Genomic DNA, 20,171 nt, shown 5'->3' on the forward strand with positions numbered 1-20,171 from the left:
GTGCCAACTTGGGCCAGTGAAGCAACATCCTCCACAACTAGACTGAAGAACAAAAATGACAGCAACTTGTCTGTTCCCCTTCCCCCAATTCCATAGCGCTGTTCCCATCCCCCCAATTCCCCAATAAAAAAAAATTAAAAAAAGAAAATATGTGTTTTCCATTGGTCTTAGGCGACCCCTGTGAAAGGTTGAGAACCGCTGTGTTAAAGGATGAGAGACGGGTAGGGCACATTGCTTGCCTTTCCCTATCGGCTAGTGCAAAACTGCATTCCTGAGCTGTACGAATTTATGTTTTAAAACAGTGGTAAAATCATTCATAATTCCTCCACCCAAACACAGCTATTTTGTATTTTTATATGGTGGTGTCCACATGCACATGTTGTTTTCATTTCTCTGTTTGTCCCATCTAAGATATGTCTACTCTTCCTGTCATTTTCTGTTCTCTTACCTGCTTGATTTCTCTTGTTAGCTTTTACTTCTTCCTGTGAAAATACTTGCCTATTTATTATTGTCTCTTGTCAACTAGACTCAAAAGGTCAAGGATTTGGTCTATCATGTTTATTGATATTACCTCAGCACCAAAAGTGCCTTGTACATATAGGTACTCAATAAATAATTGTTGATTGAATGAACATACACTGGCATATTCAACGTATATAGTATATACAGTGAGCATGGAGTTCAAGTTAAGAGTGTGCAAGACTGGTTTAGAAAACCTTCCTTGAATTTCAGGAAAACTCTGGATAGTTTGAACAAGGGACAATTTGTCCCCTGCCTCCCTGGCTGGAGCACGGACTAGCCTCCTAATTTTGTTGTGGCTACCACTTTCTAGTTCCCATTTAAAAGTGAAAAATGAAAGGGAGATAAAATAAGCTACAAGGTTATTCAGTAAAAAGGGAGAGAGGAGAGAGCATGCAAATAGCTATAGGAAAATCCCAAAGACCCAAAATAAGTAAACACTGCAGCAAGCCAGGCAGTGTCCTTTGTCTAAATTAGAAATAACTGAAAAGAACAGAACATGCCTCATGAGGTCCACCAGGGACTGCCACAGAGGAGGGTCACTGAAGTTTTAATATCCCTTGTTAACTATCCTCTATCTGCAGCTTCTAGGTCACCTGTCAGTTGACTTCTGCCAGAGGCTCAGCTTTCAGATAAGGATTAAATAATTTTTACCACATTGAGGCAGAGGAGACCTGTCCTTAGGAAGCATTCGGCATTCTTTTCTTTAAAGTGCAGCATCCAGATATCACACATATAACCTTTGAGAATCATTAGGAGTTGTCCAAGAAGCATTTTTAAATGTCTTTTTGGCACTGTTGAGGTTTTTCTAACAGGATGCATCATGTTCTGTGTTTCCTTGACTTACCTAAAGCAGAACTTATTTCACTAGCCTACAGTGCTCGTCATTAATTTTCTTCATCTTAAGGTAGCTATAAGTCATTTTTTTTTTTAAGATTTTTTTATTGGGGGAGTAGGAACAGCCAAGTTGTTGTCCTTCAATCTTAGTTGCAGGTGGGCGCAGCCCACCCTTCCATGCGGGAATTGACCTGGCAACCTTGCTGCTAAGAGCACGTGCTCTCACCATCTCAGCAATAGCTCAGCGATAGCTCAGCTCAGGCGCAGCTCACTGGCCCATGTGGGAATCAAACCGGCGACCCTGTTGCTCAGAGCTCGCGCTCTTAACCAGCTGAGCCATTTGGCCGGCCCCCTACAAGTCATTTTTAAACAGTGAGATGCTGCCTTGCTCTTAATCTGAAAGAAAGTAAACTTTGTTGATCTTGGAAATGTTATTTTAAGTTACCAAAGAGGAATAAAGAAACAGGTTCTCCTTCACTATTGTATGGTTATTGAGAATGTAGCAATTATCCCATAGTCAAATCTCCATATTTTAGAAAACCCACAGAAAGTATGTCAAGCACAGTACATTTGTTTATGTTGGTCAGTGGATATATGGGTGATGGGTGTTTTTCTAATTAAGGTAATTTGAGTATCTTAGTACCAATAAGATAATAGCATTTCTTTCTGAAACTGTGCTCTTTTTTCCTTTAAGGTGGTCAAGGAGCTGGTCCTCCTCCAAACCAGATGCAGGTGTCCCACGGGCCACCAAATATGATGCAGACCAGCCTCATGGGAATTCATGGCAACATGAACAACCAGCAGGCTGGTAGTTCTGGGGTTCCACAGGTGAACCTGGGCAACATGCAAGGCCAGCCCCAGCAGGGCCCACCATCTCAGCTGATGAGCATGCACCAGCAGATCGTGCCCTCCCAGGGCCAGATGGTCCAGCAACAAGGAAGCTTGAACCCTCAGAACCCTATGATCCTTTCAAGGGCCCCGCTTATGCCACAGGGCCAGATGATGGTGAACCCTCAGAGCCAAAATCTTGGGCCCTCGCCCCAAAGGATGACCCCACCCAAGCAGATGCTTCCCCAGCAGGGCCCACAAATGATGGCGCCACATAACCAGATGATGGGGCCTCAGGGGCAAGTTTTGCTCCAGCAGAACCCAATGATAGAGCAAATCATGACCAATCAGATGCAGGGGAATAAGCAACAGTTTAACACTCAGAACCAATCCAGTGTCATGCCGGGACCAGCACAGATAATGAGGGGACCAACTCCAAACATGCAAGGAAACATGGTGCAGTTTACGGGACAGATGTCAGGACAGATGCTGCCCCAGCAAGGGCCTGTAAACAACAGTCCTTCTCAGGTTATGGGGATTCAGGGGCAGGTCTTGCGGCCACCAGGGCCAAGCCCACACATGGCCCAGCAGCATGGTGATCCTGCTACTACAGCAAATAATGATGTCAGCTTGTCTCAAATGATGCCTGATGTTAGCATGCAACAAACCAACATGGTCCCCCACCACGTGCAGGCCATGCAGGGAAACAGTGCCGCGGGAAACCACTTCTCAGGCCATGGGATGCCTTTCAATGCACCTTTCAGTGGAGCGCCCAACGGAAATCAGATGTCCTGTGGTCAGAATCCAGGCTTCCCGGTCAATAAGGATGTCACGCTAACAAGCCCATTGTTAGTCAACTTACTGCAGAGTGACATCTCTGCAGGCCATTTTGGGGTAAACAATAAGCAAAATAATACCAACGCAAATAAACCGAAGAAGAAGAAACCTCCTCGAAAGAAGAAAAATAGTCAGCAAGATATAAAGTAGGTTGTGATAAGTTTTGTCTCAAATCTCATTCATTTATTTCTATGTAGACAACTTTTTTTGATGGAAAGTTTGAAACATATGTAAAATTAGAGTATAATGAAATCCCCCTGCTTCAATAATTATCAGCTCATAGCCTATCTTGCCTTCATCTGTGCTCTCCCCATTACCCTCTTGATTATTTTAAAACAAATTCAGTTTAAATATTTAAGTATGTACCTCTGAAAGAGAAGGACGGTCTTTTTAAGACCATACAATACCATTAACACACCTAGAAAAACTAACACTTCTTTCATATTTTTTTTTATTGGGGAATTAGGGGATGGGAACAGCGCTGGGGAATTGGGGGAAGGGGAACAGACAAGTTGATGTCCTTCTGTTCTTCAGTCTAGTTGTGGAGGACGTTGCTTCACTGGTCCAGGTTGGCACCATCATTGCTCTCTTCCCGGGTGAGGCAGATCAGTTGCTGGCTTCTGGATGGCTGCTCACAGCGGCTGCTGGCTGCTTATGCTGGCTGCTGGCTACTCACTGTAGCCCATGGCAGCCCACTGCAGCAGGGGCTGCAGCCTACGCCGTCGCCAGCGACTCACGGCAGCCCAGCTCCAGGTTGAGCTGTTGTTCAGCATCTTAGCTGTAGAGGGCAGTGTCACTGGCCCTCATATGTGGGATCCAAATTGGGGCCCAAGCCAGCTCTTAACCAACGTGCCACTCTGCCGGCCCCTCTTTCACATTCTTTAAAAACGGTTTTCAAGTTTCCCCAATTATCTCAAATTAATTTTTGTTTTACAGTTTGCTCAAATAAGTGTCCAAACAAGACTCATACATTGCAATTGACTGATATATGTCTGTAGCCTCAGTCGGGTTGTGGCACTCAGAGCCTGAAAAGTAGCCAGCGCTACCATACTACAACTCTTCAAAGTACTTTAGGCTTAGAATGGCTGTTGGGGAACCAGAGAGTCCAGATGTGTTTTGGAATTGAAAGTGCTATCTCTCAAATAGAAATGGTTTTTTTGTACAGGTGCTTTTCCTTTAAAGGCTCTTTATCATCCCTAGAAGCTTAAAAGCTCATGCTAAGATGATTGTACCTTTTAAATCAGTTACCCTTTTGGTAAAGGTTCTCCAGGTGAGTTCTTTTTCAAGACCACAGCAGCAGGTGCAATTAATTTGTATTTCGTTTTCTGAAGTTAAGTGTTCATTTAAGTCATGTTTTTGGCTTTGATAAAATGTTTCCAGAAAGAATCTTGATTGAACTGGATTTTCTGCCTTTAATTATAATGCTGGAATTCAGAGACATTTATTAACAGGGAATAGTGACTAATGAATCAATTAAAATAAATTGCTAGAACTATAGAAGGTAATAGGGGAGCTTTAGTTAAATGAGAGTAAATGTTCAAAATAAGACCAACTACTACTACCCTTCTCCCAGCCTCCCCACAGTATTTCTTTGGTTGTATTCTAACCTTATATCATACTTGCTGCTTCTTGAATTTTATAAATTAAAAGTCAGTAATTGTACATTAACTACCTATATTTTCCTGAATTCAGACTCAATAAGCCCTTTAATTATGTAATTTTTCCAATAGCTCTTTCTAAGTTATATTCTTTACTGCTATCAGCCTGTGGGGATAACATTTTTTGTGGTGATATTTATTCCTCCCAGCAGTCTAGGAGTAAAATTGCAAGATTAATCAGTTGCTATTAGTATGCATTTTTGCTATCCTCACCAGCCCTGAGGGAGATTGCTTACTTTCTGGCGCACAAATTGTGAAAAGGGCCTTTCTTATACAGCATTGCTCCTAGGAAAGGGAGACAGTAGGTTTAACAGGAAGAGTACCTGCTCCCAGCTCTTCCACTAGCTCACTGTGGAATCTTGGGCCTCTTATACCTCTCTGAGCCTTTGTTTTCTCATCCGTAACATGAAGTGGCTGGACCAGATACCTGAGATTTTTTTAGCAATACAATTCTTTGAAACAGAATCCTTGCCTGTAGTTTCAAGTGAGAGAGAAGTCATAGGAACAAATTGATGCCGGCATCTGGGTATGCTAAGGACCTGCTTCAGACTCTAAATTCCCATGTGGTGGGTCTTTTAAAATGGATTAAAGATAAGTCCTCTGAAACTACACAGAATACAATGAGATGAGATACTGTCTCTAAGTGTGTGATCAAGATCAAGGTAAAGGGGGCCGGCCGAGTGGCCCGTTGGTTAAGAACTGGCTTGGGATGCCAGAGGGCCCCGGTTCGGATCCCACATATGAGGGCCAGTGACATTGCCCTCTACAGCTAAGATGCTGAACAACAGCTCGACCTGGAGCTGGGCTGCCGTGGGTCGCCGGCGATGGCATAGGCTGCAGTCCCCTGCTGCAGTAGGCTGCCATAAGCTACCATGTGTAGCCAGCAGCCAGCAGCCACCGTGAGCGGCGGTCCAGAGGCCAGCGACTGATCTGCCTCACCTGGAAAGAGCGCAGTGATGGTGCCAGCTTGGGCCAGTGAAGCAACATCCTCCACAACTAGACTGAAGAACAAAAAACAACAGCAACTTGTCTGTTCCCCTTCCCTCGATTCCCCAGTAAAATCTTTAAAAAAAAAAAAAAGATCAAGGTAAAGGGAACCTAAAGGTAGGAAAGAAAGATGCAACTAGGAGTAAGATTACAAACAAAATGAGGGCTGTGAGCACTCTGGTTCTTTGGGTGGTAATATGGGTGTTAGTAAATAATGTTTTCTTCATTTCTTCCCCACTAAAGATTCTGAGCTACACCGAGATAAAAATGAAAGCATTTCAAAGCCAATGGGGATGTCTGCAGATACTCACTCTGCAGCAAAATTAATTAGCTTTGTTCTGGTGTACTCTCATCTTTCTTTGTTCTGAATACCATTTTTGCTAGCCAACCTACAACTTCTGGGCAGGTGTTATGAGTTGTTGGGGCCACCACTGTAATAGCCACAAAGAAGGAACATTCTGGACTCTAATTAAATTTGAGAGCTACACCAGAGAGTGTGGTTTTACAGGAACAGTGCTTTATAATATCGATAGTCCAAACTAGAGTTGTCTTACAACATCTAAAAGATGGATGATTACATGAAAATCATTGTAACTGAAATTGGTAGAAAGTACTTTGAGTAAATAGCCATGCTATTAGATTAAGTCGATTTTAAAATTTAATGAAATTGCCAGATTATTTGTGTGCCAAATATTGAATATTTTATCAGACTAGACATGTAAATAATGGTAAGAATGATAATGCAAACAGATTTTAGTTCTTTAGAAACAGGAGAGGGGTTAAGCTAGTTTCATGTCTGAGCTATACAACTTACTCTCAAATATGTAATTTATTTTTTAGCGCCCCAGATACTCGCCCAGCTGGCTTGGAGGAGGCCGATCAGCAGCCATTGCCTGGAGAACAAGGAATTAACTTGGACAACTCAGGCCCTAAACTGCCAGAATTTTCAAACCGACCACCAGGTGATACAGTGTTAAAGATCGTATGCTTGTCATCATTTATACAGCATTACAAGGCTTCTTTTCAAGGAAACAATAGTATATTATTTTGTCTCCTAACTAGGCTACTTGATCAATTTAATGTGTCTAGTATTTGGAAACTTTGCTTTGATAGTAAGTAAAAATTTCAAATATGATTTCTGAAGGCTATAGATTCCGCTCAAATTTGTCTTTGTCATTTTAAGTCCTTGTAAGGTCAGACTGAAATGTCAAGTGCCTCTTTATTCTGGTCAATATCAAGGTTCTAGTTGGCATCAAAATGGAATAAGGTTAAATGGAAAGATATTTTCACTCTAATCCTGCTTGCCTGTCTTTCCTGCAGCCTTTCCTGCTGGGGCTTTCTCAGAGCAGAGAATTACCAGGGCTTAAAATAGGATTTTTTTAAATAGAAGTTTTATTATGAATATTTAAACATAAAAAATTTAAAGAATAATAAAACAGACACTGTGTACCTACCACCTAGCTTAATTAAAAATAAATAGGACCAATATTGAAGCCCCCTGTGTTGTACTCCTCTCTGATTATAAAATAATGTACCCTCTAAATGTTGAAAAATTATGTTGAAAAGGAAAAAGCTCTCAAAATTCATTACTCCAGCCTAGGTATTACAGAACCGAGGCCAGCTGCCACGATATCTCTGTAGCTGGTTACTCTTGTTATGAGCGGTGATTTATAATATAACCTTATTCTTCTGTGACAAAGTTAAGGACACATAGGCCTGTTACATTTAGGCCACTCTTTTCTGAGTGTACAAAGGATTATGTTTTGTTTCTTTCTCACAAATTATTTCACCTTCTTTGTGGCATATAAGTGAGAGTGGTGTTGTTTTAGGGATAAACTTTAATCCATCCTTAATTTATGTATTTTGAAAGTGAATCCAAAAACAAAAGTAAGTCCATCATGATGTGAATACTTTGTGTTAATCCAAATTATTTGGGCATACCACACTCCCATCGGTGAATTGCAGCAACACACTGAGACTGGCAGGTCACCGCACCAGTCTTTGGCGGATATGACTAGAAGGCATTATGAACAGGAAGGTACCTTCTCTCAGACACATCTGAATTCTTATATGAATCTCAGGGGTCCTCACACACATTATTGCTTCATTTCTACAGTTTGCAGGTTGGGAGCCTACAGGCTGAATTTGGCATATAAAGTGTTTGAATTGTCATGCAGTATCTTAAACCAAACAAAAACCTGCTGGATTTAAATGCCTTTAAACAAAGCGTTTGCTCTACAGTTGGGCTTTGTCCAGAGGACCTCTACTATCTTATACCAGCCCACTTGTCTTCTTCACTGTTAGCCTGGCCCCGAAACACATATGGGTTTGCATCCCTTGATTAATAAATTTGGTTTTTTGGTTATGTTATATGCACTATGTGTGTCCTGGCTATCCCTCTCCACCATGTTGTCACGGCAACCCCAGTCTGTCTCACCATTTAGTGCCCTTTGGACTGCTGCCTCCAGCCTCTGGAACTTTATAGCAGCCATGCCCCTAACTGTTACTGTTGAGAGGCTGCTGTCTTTGGTACGTACTGTGCTGCCTGGTGGCCTGATTTTGAAAATAAAAGGCGTTTGTGTCATAGTCCTGACATCAAGGGGCTTCTACAGGAATTACAGTTTCTTAAAATGGGAACCTGAGTTAAAGCTATGGAAATGCCATATGTTATTGGCATTATAAATGTGAAGAAGTTACTTGGGCCTAAAACAAAAAAGGATTAAAAAAAAAAATCTTCAGAACTGGATTCTCTGCATTGCACTCATTTGTGCCATGGAAATCTTTGGCCAGAAGACTAATTCGCTTTTGAGCACAGGGTCTGACCCTGTGGATCAGCAGCATTTGGTCACTGCTCTGTGAAAATCTTGAGCCAGCATTTCTTCCAACTGCCAGAGCCAACAGTTCTTACCTGCACCTTCTTAAAACTAATGTATTTTTCATGCAACAATGGAATAAATTTAGTTGTGTTGAAATTGTATCCCAGCTATATGCCCATTTTTTTCCCACTGAACCACCTTAATTCTTGGTTGTTGATCTTTTTGTCCTTTCTGCTAATTGTGTAAGGTTTGGGTCCTAAATGCCAAGTAAACTCTTCACACACACACAAAAAAGAATCATTTGAGATGTTGCCTTCCGCAAATCTATAAGGCATTGTCCCTCAGAGTTCTTTTCTCAAAATTATTTCTCATGCCTGAGGGCTGTATTTCTGTCTTACTTATTTTCCAATTGTGGATACATAGAAAATGTTGCTCCAAATAGAGTTTTACATGCAAGAAAGTAAATGGAAATTAAAATTTTTATATCCATAAAAAAACTTCAGTGCCCTCATACTTTTTTCAATGTGTGTATCAGCTTCTATTAGCTCCTACTGTTTATTAAACTGATTTACATCGGAAGGGCGGTTTAATTCAAGCCCCCAAAGGATTGAGCCTGAGGGATGCAGCCAAGGTGTGTGGAGCCAATGGATTGGAGTAATTTTAAATCCTTCTTTCTTAAGGAATTGAATTCTAGAATTTTATATTTTACTTCTGTTGAAAGAATAAAAAGGCTATCTTCAGAGCTGCGTTTTCACCAAAATCAAGTCTTAAAAAAATTAATTGTGCTAACAGAAAAAGTGAATCCTAAATGCTTTACTTCATTCACAAGTACAGTGAAATATTTATGCCTGCATGAGACCCCAGTGCTGGGTGGTCTTTGATGTTGATGGAGTTTTTCTCATTTCATCTGAATGTTTGGTTGGTATAGACTTGTCTTGCACAGCACAGAGTGTCTGTGTAGCAGAGAGTCTTAGTACAGTAGTGCCTCATTCAGACCCTGAAGACTGAGAAGCTCCAGGTTTATGATGCTTTGCTTTTTGCTTCCTTAAGCAGCGTGCCCTTCGCTTATGTCAGATAATGAGGGGCTGTCCCTGCCCCCCTGGGAGCAGGCATGCCTATGCTGTTTGCACTGTCTGTGCCACCTTAATGAGTATTGCTTGGCTATACTCTAAAAGTAGCAAAGCTTTTCTTGCTGAAAATCTAACTTCCCTGATTTTGGGGGCTTGTTTTAGGTTATCCTTCTCAACCAGTTGAACAGAGGCCACTTCAGCAGATGCCTCCTCAGCTCATGCAGCATGTGGCACCCCCACCACAGCCACCCCAGCAGCAGCCACAGCCACAATTGCCACCACCACAGCAGCAGCAGCAGCCGCCACCTCCCAGTCAGCCACAGTCTCAGCAGCAGCAACAGCAGCAGCAACAGCAGCAACAAATGATGATGATGCTCATGATGCAGCAGGACCCCAAAGCAGTTAGGCTTCCAGTCTCCCAAAATGTCCATCCCCCAAGAGGCCCCCTGAACCCAGATTCCCAGAGAATGCCCATGCAACAGAGTGGCAGTATGCCTGTCATGGTCAGTTTGCAAGGACCCGCCTCCGTGCCGCCATCACCTGATAAACAGAGAATGCCAATGCCTGTAAATACTCCTTTGGGAAGCAATTCAAGGAAAATGGTATACCAGGAAAATCCACAAAACCCTTCCAGCTCACCGCTGGGAGAGATGTCCTCACTCCCTGAAGCGAGTAGCAGTGAAGTACCGTCTGTCTCGGGAGGCCCAAATAACATGCCTTCACATTTAGTGGTTTCCCAGAATCAGCTGATGATGACAGGGCCCAAACCTGGACCATCACCCCTTGCAGCAACTCAAGGTGCAGCTCCCCAGCAGCCCCCTATAAATTCCCTGCCCAGCTCTCATGGCCACCACTTTCCGAATGTGGCTGCTCCGACTCAAACATCTAGGCCTAAAACACCAAACAGAGCCAGCCCCAGACCTTATTATCCACAGACACCCAACAACCGCCCTCCCAGCACTGAACCTTCAGAAATCAGTCTATCACCAGAAAGACTCAACGCCTCCATAGCAGGACTCTTCCCCCCACAGATTAATATTCCTTTACCTCCTAGGCCAAATTTAAACAGGGGCTTTGATCAACAGGGCCTAAATCCAACAACTTTGAAGGCCATTGGGCAAGCACCTTCCAATCTTAACATGAATAATCCTTCCAATTTTGCTGCCCCACAAACTCACAAATTAGACTCTGTGGTGGTGAATTCTGGAAAGCAGTCTAATTCTGGAACAACAAAACGGGCAAGTCCAAGCAACAGTCGCAGGTCTAGTCCGGGGTCCAGTAGGAAAACCACCCCAAGCCCTGGGAGGCAAAATTCAAAAGCCCCTAAACTTACTCTGGCCTCTCAACCCAATGCAGCCCTGTTGCAGAACATGGAGTTGCCAAGAAATGTACTGGTTAGTCCCACTCCTTTGGCCAATCCCCCTGTACCCGGGAGCTTTCCTAACAACAGCGGCCTGAATCCCCAGACTCCTGCCTTGCCTGTCACTGCTGTGGGGGGTGTCCTTGAGGACAACAAGGAGAGCTTGAATGTGCCTCAAGACAGCGACTGCCAAAACTCCCAGGGTAGGAAGGAGCAGGCTAACGTTGAGCTAAAAGCAGGACCTGCCCAAGAAATTAAAATGGTTGTCTCTGAAGATCAATCCAAAAAGGATGGGCAACCTTTGGATCCTAACAAACTTCCCAGTGTTGAAGAGAACAAAAGCTTGGTGTCTCCTGCTATGAGGGAAGCACCAACATCATTAAGTCAACTTCTCGACAATTCTGGAGCTCCTAATGTGACCATTAAACCCCCTGGGCTTACAGATGTGGAAGTAACACCTCCAGTAGTTTCTGGGGAGGACCTGAAAAAAGCATCTGTCATTCCCACACTGCAGGATCCGCCTTCTTCTAAAGAACCCTCTAATTCCCTGCATTTACCTCACAGTAATGAGCCGTGTTCAACCCTTGTGCAGCCAGAATTGAGTGAGGTCAGTTCTAATGTTGCACCAAGTATCCCTCCAGTAATCTCAAGACCTGTCAGCTCTTCCTCCATTTCCACTCCCTTGCCCCCGAATCAGATAACTGTTTTTGTAACTTCCAACCCTATCACAACTTCAGCTAACACATCAGCAGCTCTGCCAACTCACCTGCAATCTGCATTAATGTCAACAGTCGTCACAATGCCCAATGTGGGTAGTAAGGTTATGGTTTCTGAGGGACAGTCAGCTGCTCAATCTAATGCCCGGCCTCAGTTCATCACACCTGTCTTTATCAATTCATCCTCAATAATTCAGGTTATGAAAGGATCGCAGCCAAGCACAATTCCTGCAGCCCCACTGACAACCAACTCTGGCTTGATGCCTCCCTCTGTTGCAGTCGTTGGCCCGTTACACATACCTCAGAACATAAAATTTTCTGCCCCTGTACCGCCTAATGCCCCCTCCAGTACTCCTGCTCCAAACATACAGACAGGTCGACCCTTGGTCCTTAACTCACGGGCCACCCCTGTTCAGCTGCCTTCCCCGCCTTGTACAACTTCTCCAGTTGTCCCTCCCCATCCCGCTGTCCAGCAGGTGAAAGAATTGAATCCAGATGAGGCTAGTCCTCAGGTGAGCACCTCAGCAGATCAGAACACTCTGCCCTCTTCACAGTCAACTGCAATGGTTTCTCCCCTTTTGACCAACAGTCCAGGCTCCTCTGTCAACCGGCGAAGCCCAGTTTCATCTAGTAAGGGCAAAGGAAAAGTGGACAAAATCGGCCAGATTTTGCTGACCAAGGCATGTAAAAAAGTTACAGGCTCTCTTGAGAAAGGAGAAGAGCAATATGGTGCAGATGGAGAGACTGAAGGCCATGGGCTAGAGACCACGGCACCAGGGCTCGTGGGAGCAGAGCAGTTACCCACAGAGCTGGACAGTAAAACCCCAACACCCCCAGCACCCACTCTGCTAAAAATGGCTTCTAGCCCCGTGGGCTCGGGCTCCGCCTCAGCAGGACCCAACTTACCTGGCGGTACTCTCCCCACCAGTGTACGCTCGATTGTAACCACTCTGGTACCCTCTGAGCTCATCTCCGCGGCGCCGACCACAAAAAACAATCATGTTGGCCTAGCATCTGAGCCACTTGCAGGTGGCCTAGTGGAGGAGAAGGTGGGATCCCATCCAGAGCTGCTACCCAGCATAGGTATGTACTTGGGCCCGGCGTCATCTCCTCCTGTCTGATTTTCGATGGCCTGTCCCACAAGAGAAAGCATGGCTCCTTTCCTACTTGGAGGAAGAAAAATGGGCTAAATGGCAATAGTGGTATTTCATTTATTGGAAGTACATTGGGAAATACACTTTTAAAATCCCATGTTATGTTTGCATTGACTAACATGGTCCTGAGATGAAATATACCTTTCATTTATATAGTTTTTTCACTTTACAAGGAAGCCTTTTTACATACGTTATCTTATATCATCTTATACCAAACCATGTTAGGTAGCCCTAACTAACCCCCTTCTATGGGTGAGTAGATTGAAGCTCAGAGAAGTTCAGTATTTGTTCAAAGTGTGCACTGTGAACCTTCAGCTTGATATTGTCCCTTAAATGTGAACAGCAGCTTCTGCAAGTTCTCCTTACCATATAAAGACTTGCTCTCAACAGTTCAGAGCCGGTTCTCATAGCCCCTTCCTCACTGTACTCTGTCCCAGGGCCTATTCCCTCCTGTTCCAGAGGAGGGCTTTCCAGAAAATCAGGATTCATGATAATAGTCATGGAAGGAGCTAAGTGGTTGAGAGACAGGTAGGCTTGGGTTGGTATCCAGCGTTTACCAGCTTTGTGGGCTTAGGCAAAGTTACATGACCACTCCAAACTTCAGTTTCCTCCTTTGTAGTATGGGGACAATAGTAGTTATAAGAATTCAAGGAGATAATGTATATGACATGTTTAGCACAAGACTAGCATATAGTAATGAGTAAATGGTTAAAAAAATTTACACCAGTTTCTTTTTGATGCAATCTTTTTGTCAGTTAGACTATTCCATTCATGTATATCTAGTTTAGATTAAAGTGTACGGTTAAAGTGGCCTAATGATGGACGCATAGGTGTCCTCCTTCCCTCCTCCGCTTTGCACCCTTCCTCCCCCCCACACATGTTCCTCCTCCTGTGAGGCTTACGTGGTACAGAAGCTCTGTTTTGCTAGAGTTTAATCAGTCACACGTTGCCAAAGCTAGGAAGGACCTTTGCTATATCCTAGGCCAGCTAATAGTCCCTATCTTGTTTATGCAGCTAAAATGCTTCAAGTGCCTACCTCTGAGTGGTAAGCACCCACGAGAAGGGTCAGAAAACTCAAGCTTCAGGGTAAGATCAGAGTTCAAATTCTAGCTCCACTCCTTACCAATTGCAGTTGGAGAAATTCCTTAACGTCTTGTAAGCCATATACTTCACCTATAAAAGGGAGATTGTAATTGCTGCCAGAATTTATACAAAAATTTAATGAGAGAGCTTAGCATAAAATGGCCAGCACACTGCCCCACACAGAGCTTAGGAAAGGTTCATTACCCGTCTTTCTACCTCTTCACTTCAGTGCTAGAAATACAGGGAGGGATCAGGGCTTTAAGGAGCTCACTGCCCTTGCAGGAGACAAGAGTTCACAGAGCTGGGTCCTGTAGGTTTCTGATTCTAGTTCTGTTGATGTAGGTTAGCCCTAAGAATTAAAAAGGAATTTGGTATGACAAATATATTATATTCACTGCTATTAAATGTTTCCATTCTACTTCCTTTCAGGGAACTTTCTCAGGTACCAAGAGAATAATAATGAAGTGATTAGAAAATATTTTTATCTGGATCATATATAATCCTAGAGAAATATGTGAACCTTGGGGAGAAAAACCAGCAGTTGGGGAAAATTCTCAATTTTAGTTAAGATGGTTTCCATTCCTTTTCAAGGGGCTACTGTGCTTTTACCTTGACAATGTGAGAAATCAATACCAGAGTTAAAAGTAGGAATTAAGGTATAGAAGCTTTATCAGATAAGCATCCAAAATCAGTTCTTACCACAAATGCATTATTGACTCTTCACTAGTAGGAAGAGAGATCTACAAAATTTCATAATTTCCACAAGAGGGTAAAACTTAACTGTTGCCGAATTTATCTATAATGTCAGACTGAAGTGTCAAGATGGGAGGACATAACCTTGAATGACTGGCATATCTGTTCCCTCAATCTTTATGATCCAAGAAGTTTCCATTCTAGGGTATATTGTATATTCTATTCCATTCCTCTGCAAACGCCTAAGTTTTCTCTGTCCTTCAAAGCCTAATTCTTACGTTTCTCCCTTTAATGTACTTTTACATTTCTCAATCTAGAATTGATCTCCCATGCTTTGGACTCCTGTAGCACTTTATACTTATGAGCTTCCTTCATATAACATCACAGTGCAGCTCAGCATACCTTGTGTGTGTACTTTACCGTCAATACTAGATTGAGTTCCTGATGAGCAGGAAGGATGTAATTTGGTCTCTAAGGGTGCTTGGCAAACAGTGCCTTGTCCCTAGTAAGTTCTTGGTACCTATTAGATAAGTAAGTGACATATCAAATTGATTTATTAAGTATGAATTGAACACCTGCTTTATGCCCATCACTCTTACCAGGTGCTGTAGAAAAGTACAAAATAAATTGTATAATTCGTTTTGGGTCTCAGGGAGGGTAGTCTTTAGAGGGATGAGACAGAATGTTTTAAATGGTAAGGTGACTGGTTTAATTGATCCTCTGAAAGTGGTTTGGGTGGCCTACTAAGGCCTACTTTGGGTTTTTTTTAGAGACTAGACAGAACTTGACCCCAAGAAGTAAAAATTATGAGTGCTATTATCCTCATGGCCACTTCCTTCCTTGATCTTTGTACACATGAAAAAGGAAAAGCAAATACCCTTAGTGGTAGCCTTTATTACTGAGTGTTACAGTAGTTAATTTTTTAAGTAGGTTTTGAAATGTATTTTCAAAGCCAACTTCAAGCACTGCCCTCTAAGAATATGTGGATTTCAGCAGTGACTTAGCACTTGATTCAGTCAATGCTTTCTGTTTTGTTTAGGAAAGGAAGTAAAAGGCCTGTATGTTTTTTTTCTTGCCTTAGCCCCTTCACAGAGTTTAGTCCCAAAGGAAACTCCAGCCACAGCCCTGCAGGGGTCTATTGCCAGACCAGGTAAGGCACACTTGGGAAAAACTCGCGGAATGGAATGGGTTACATATGAAGGAACTACTGCTGTACTCAGTGTTCCAGGAAGTGGCTGCAACTTTCTTATCTGTTTGCTTCAGAGCAGACTTTGGTTGAATGGCAGGGCTTGTGCAGTGCTATTTGAGGTTCTTTTCCCCCTGACCAGCTTGCTCTCTGACTGCATTCCTGGTGTCAGCCAGGGAATTCAAGAAGGGCATCTCAGTGCCCATTGTCGGTGGGTGGTTTCCCCTGCAGTTTGCCCTGTTCCATAACCCTATAGGTATAGCTGGCAGCTGACTGACTGGCATATGGTAACTCACTGGAGTAGCAAGTGTTACTGCACTAAGATAGTGATGGCATGATTATGACAGGAGTGGAGGCCTGTTCCGAGAACCTTTGCTACCGTGAGGTAGCCATTCCTCCAGGGAGACAGTCATTTCAGTCATCTCTGGATGGCATTAGGTTTCTTTCCATGACCAAGATATTGTAAATAGCACTAGGGATGGTGTTTCTGGAAGGTAGAAGGTGGAGTCCATGGTAATCTGACAAATAATTGCTGTGGGATGCTGGGTCAGCTCTGAACCCATGAGGACCCTGATGGCAATAACAGCATTGCCTTCTTAGATTAGTCTGCCAAAGCAGATAAATGTCATACATATGTTACAGTTTACTCTGTAGGTCATTGGAAGCGTACAAAAAAGTGAAGTATGACTGCTTTCTACAAGGATGTTAGAATCTCATTTATTGTATAATTCACACACTTGACAAAATTTGTAAGCAAAAAAGCAATACAACCATGTTTAATACTGTGAATCAGTCTAAGCCAGTAAAAGTAAGGTATAACTTGTGATTATGTTTAAACCTGATTCACAGTGCTATGTCCTATGTGATGGATGGGACTTTCTACTGCACACCCTTTGGGTAAAATCAGGCCTCTGAAAAGAATGGATGAGCCAAAAATATGTCAGACACCCAGATTCTTCCTTAGCTATCAACTGCCCACATGATACCTGCATTGGGAGAAATGGAGCGAATTATTCAGAGAAGGGGTCAGATAGTAAAATTCATTTTTGGTGAGGAAAGCAGCAACTAGAAATGGGAAGGGAATTCCATTTCCTGTCCCAACTCTTTACTCCAGAAAATGGGCTTTATCATGTCATATGTCCTCCTCAGAGTATTGGCCGAAGAATCCTGTTCCTTTTAAAAATTTGACTTAAATAAATCTCTTTAAAATACCCCCCCCGAAGCCTCCACTCATTGCCTTCACCAAACTTCTCTGATCTCAACCTATATGAATTAACTGTGATAGTGTTAAAAGTCTCAAAAACATTGAATTTTACTCCAAAAGAGCAAGCTAATTTAATTTCTTTGGAATCACCCTCTTTGACTTAAGCTGTTTTCATTTTTGAGCACACATTACCTGAGTTTCTTTGCTCCAGCAGAGCCAGCGAGGCAGCAGAGACTCTCTGAGTTGATGTCTATTTCTTGGAAAGGGGTTTTATGGGTTAGATATGGGGAGATAAATAGCAAATGAGAAGCAGGATTCTCTGCTGCCAGCATTATGCGGTAAAGGCAGAGTATCTCCAGCCTCCTTGCATGAAGGCTGCATCAACATGAGCACCATAGCAACAATAATAATAGCGAATATTGAGTTACTACTACGCACAGGTGCTATACTACATTTTTATATGTGTTATTTAATCTTTTTAACTTTGAAGTGGGTAAAGTGGTTATCAGATGAGGCATTGAGCACAGAGAGGTCAAGTAATTTGCTCAAGGTCACATGGCTGGTAAGCAGTGAGGTCAAGATTTAATCCAGGGACTCTGGCTTCATGGCCTTCAAGGAGGCTACCACGTAATCAGTAGGGTATGTTAGACATGTACTATAAGACTGAGGTGCTGAATTCCCAAAAAGCAGGAACAGGGACAGGTACAGGACTGTGGGAGACCAAAAGTAGAAAAGATCTGCTATCAGGTGCATCAGGGAAGTGTTTTAGAAAAGATGGAACTTCCTAAAGGCATAGAATGGAGGAAGAAGATGTTTTTCTGCTGGTGCTAAGGAGTGCCTGGTAAAGCCACAGGAGGCTGCTTTAAGCAAAACCTGCTGGACAAATTACTGAGCTTTGCTTTTCTTGGAGGGTATTGCTGGGAGGTTGAGGAAGAGAGGAGCATAATGGGGTGTGTAGGCGATACCTCAAAGCAAAGCGGTCTGCCCTCTTAAACTCAATAAGGAAGCTCTTTGGAGGAGAGCTCACTCTTAATAGATGTTTAAGATACATTGGAAGATTACTGTCTTTAAAAAAAAGTGTCAGGAGGGTGGGGACATTTTAAGAATGAAAACAATCTCTCCTACATGAGAGGAAGAGGTTTATTTCACTAACCTAGTTATAGCAGGGTGAAATATGAACCAGCCAGTGTGAATTTAGTTCTGTTGATCCAAACAGGATTATTTTGCAGTGTGGAGTAGAAATAAAAATAGACCAAGTAAGTGTCTTATGCCCCAGACATCCGAGTTGTGTCTGTGCCAGCTCTGTCTCTATACCATGTAGGGTGAGGAGGATACTGCTGGTCAGAGACATGTTAACCTAAACAGGGCATTCCGAATTCTCCAAGACACCTAGCTTCTCCCCGGGGATATATACACCAGACACTTCCACATCTCATTTCTGTCCTTTGTATTTTTTACAGAACTCGAGGCAAATGCTGCCATAGTCTCTGGGCAAAGGTAAGATGATCATTTCTGCAGACTTCGCATGAATATGGCATAAGCCTCTTTGAAGGGTATCCACTTTCTCAGCCTTTCAACCTCTCATCACCTTGTCCTTTTCCCTCGCTCTTTGCACCAGTCTGTGTTTCCTGCCAAAGTAGGGAGTTGTCATGAGTCCTAAACCCTCAGAGATTACATTTCTCTTAATAAAACTTGGTGGGTAAGTGTCTACCTTTCATGATTGTTGTAAATACTAAATGAGGTAACATGTAACATGTTCAGCACTCAGCATAGTGAGTAAACAGTAAATGTTCGGTATATAGGAGCTGTTGCTCATTCTCATTTAAAAAGTCCTTGTAATACCTGAAGTATAGCTGTTTGATCCTCAAGGTGGAAGAAAGAGAAAGCCAGGTGGGCTCTGACCCCAAAACCCATGTTTTTTCTGTTATACAGTGCTGCCCCATATAACCTAACAAAATGATGTAGAACTGTGGCTTCAACCTCAGCCCCATGGAGAAGAGGAGTATTGTTTCCCAAGTCATTCCTTTTTTAGTGTAAGAATGTACTAGATAACATTTTAAAGAATTTCTCATATTTGTACATCAACTTAACTTGTAAAACACATTCGCAATCATTTTTTTCGTTTAATCCTCATATCAACCCTGTGAGGTGGTAACGATTGCATTTATTTGAATGCTGTTCCATGCCGTGCACTGGGCTACAAGCTCCCTGGATCTGTTATCTCATTTTCACAGTATCTATTAGAAAAGTAAATTCTCTCTTGGAGAAAAGGCACCTAAAGCTCAAGAGAGGTTAACTAAACTGCCCAAGGTCACAGATTGAGTAAATGGTGAAGCTGAAATTCAAACCCAGACCTTCTGACTCCAGAGCCCTCACATTTCACTAATGTATTACAGCAGACAAGATGGGGATTTATAGATCAAGAATCTGAAGCTTAGAGAATTAAATATCATGGCCAATAAATGCAAACTAAGACTTGACCTCCGTCCTTCTGACTCCACATTCATTGCTATTTCTACTACACCACTATGCATGTCTAGTTTTATTTGGATTAGGCTAATAATTGAATTCATTGGCATTCCTCAAGCATACACCAACTATGTGGCTAGCGAAAGAAGATAATCAGACCAAAAAGATCCTGTGGGTGTTTCTTTCTAGAGCTACCTGAACATTGACTATATGATGTTCATAACATTAGATGAACACCAGGACGGTATTGCTGTGGCTTTCGTTTTGCCAGGAAAAAAAGGCACCTCCATTAGAAATATTCCTTCCTCAGAGGCTTTGACCATTTTCTGGGCTCCCAGCCAGAAAGTCATCCTTACCACCTCTAAAAGGATATGAAAATCCCCCTGACTTGTAATTCCACACCAGCTCCTGCCTCACTTCTCCTTGATTTGCCTTGGCTTGTGGGGCAGTTGTTACATATAAAACTAGGGTAGTGAACAGTGTAGCCAAATTCCCAGCCACAGTGCCACGAGCAAAGGGTCCTCTGGCAGGGGTGAGCAGCAGAGGGGTAGTGGTAGTTGTTGATAGGCCATAGTTTGTGCCTTTAAGGAGCTCACAAGCTAGTGGAAGGCATAAGGCATTAAAATAAAACATGTTAGATAATCTGATGGGTACTCTCAAATGCCAGATACAGATAACCAAAACACAGAGGAACAACTCCACTTGGGGAAAGATATCACAGAAGGCTTCCCAGAGGAGGTGTCTCTTTGATCAG

The 20,171-nt window shown here is 42.8% G+C and overlaps 1 protein-coding gene across 11 annotated transcripts in view; it reads left to right on the forward strand.

Annotated features, from left to right (window-relative positions):
• The window catches only part of NCOA6 (nuclear receptor coactivator 6), a 112,678-nt gene that overhangs the window by 80,991 nt on the left and 11,516 nt on the right, over positions 1–20,171 (forward strand). For 8 of the 11 annotated variants that reach the window (XM_019655177.1, XM_019655180.1, XM_019655181.1 and 5 more), the window contains 5 exons: positions 2,051–3,167; positions 6,507–6,628; positions 9,715–12,711; positions 15,640–15,708; positions 18,409–18,445. In XM_019655177.1, the coding sequence (XP_019510722.1) occupies positions 2,051–3,167; positions 6,507–6,628; positions 9,715–12,711; positions 15,640–15,708; positions 18,409–18,445 (4,342 nt within the window). The remainder of the gene's footprint in view (positions 1–2,050; positions 3,168–6,506; positions 6,629–9,714; positions 12,712–15,639; positions 15,709–18,408; positions 18,446–20,171) is intronic. The other 3 variants (XM_019655183.1, XM_019655185.1, XM_019655188.1) reach the window with 2 other exon arrangements.

Source organism: Hipposideros armiger, unplaced genomic scaffold, assembly GCF_001890085.2.
Source record: "Hipposideros armiger isolate ML-2016 unplaced genomic scaffold, ASM189008v1 scaffold_238, whole genome shotgun sequence".
Taxonomy (NCBI): Eukaryota; Metazoa; Chordata; class Mammalia; order Chiroptera; family Hipposideridae; genus Hipposideros; species Hipposideros armiger.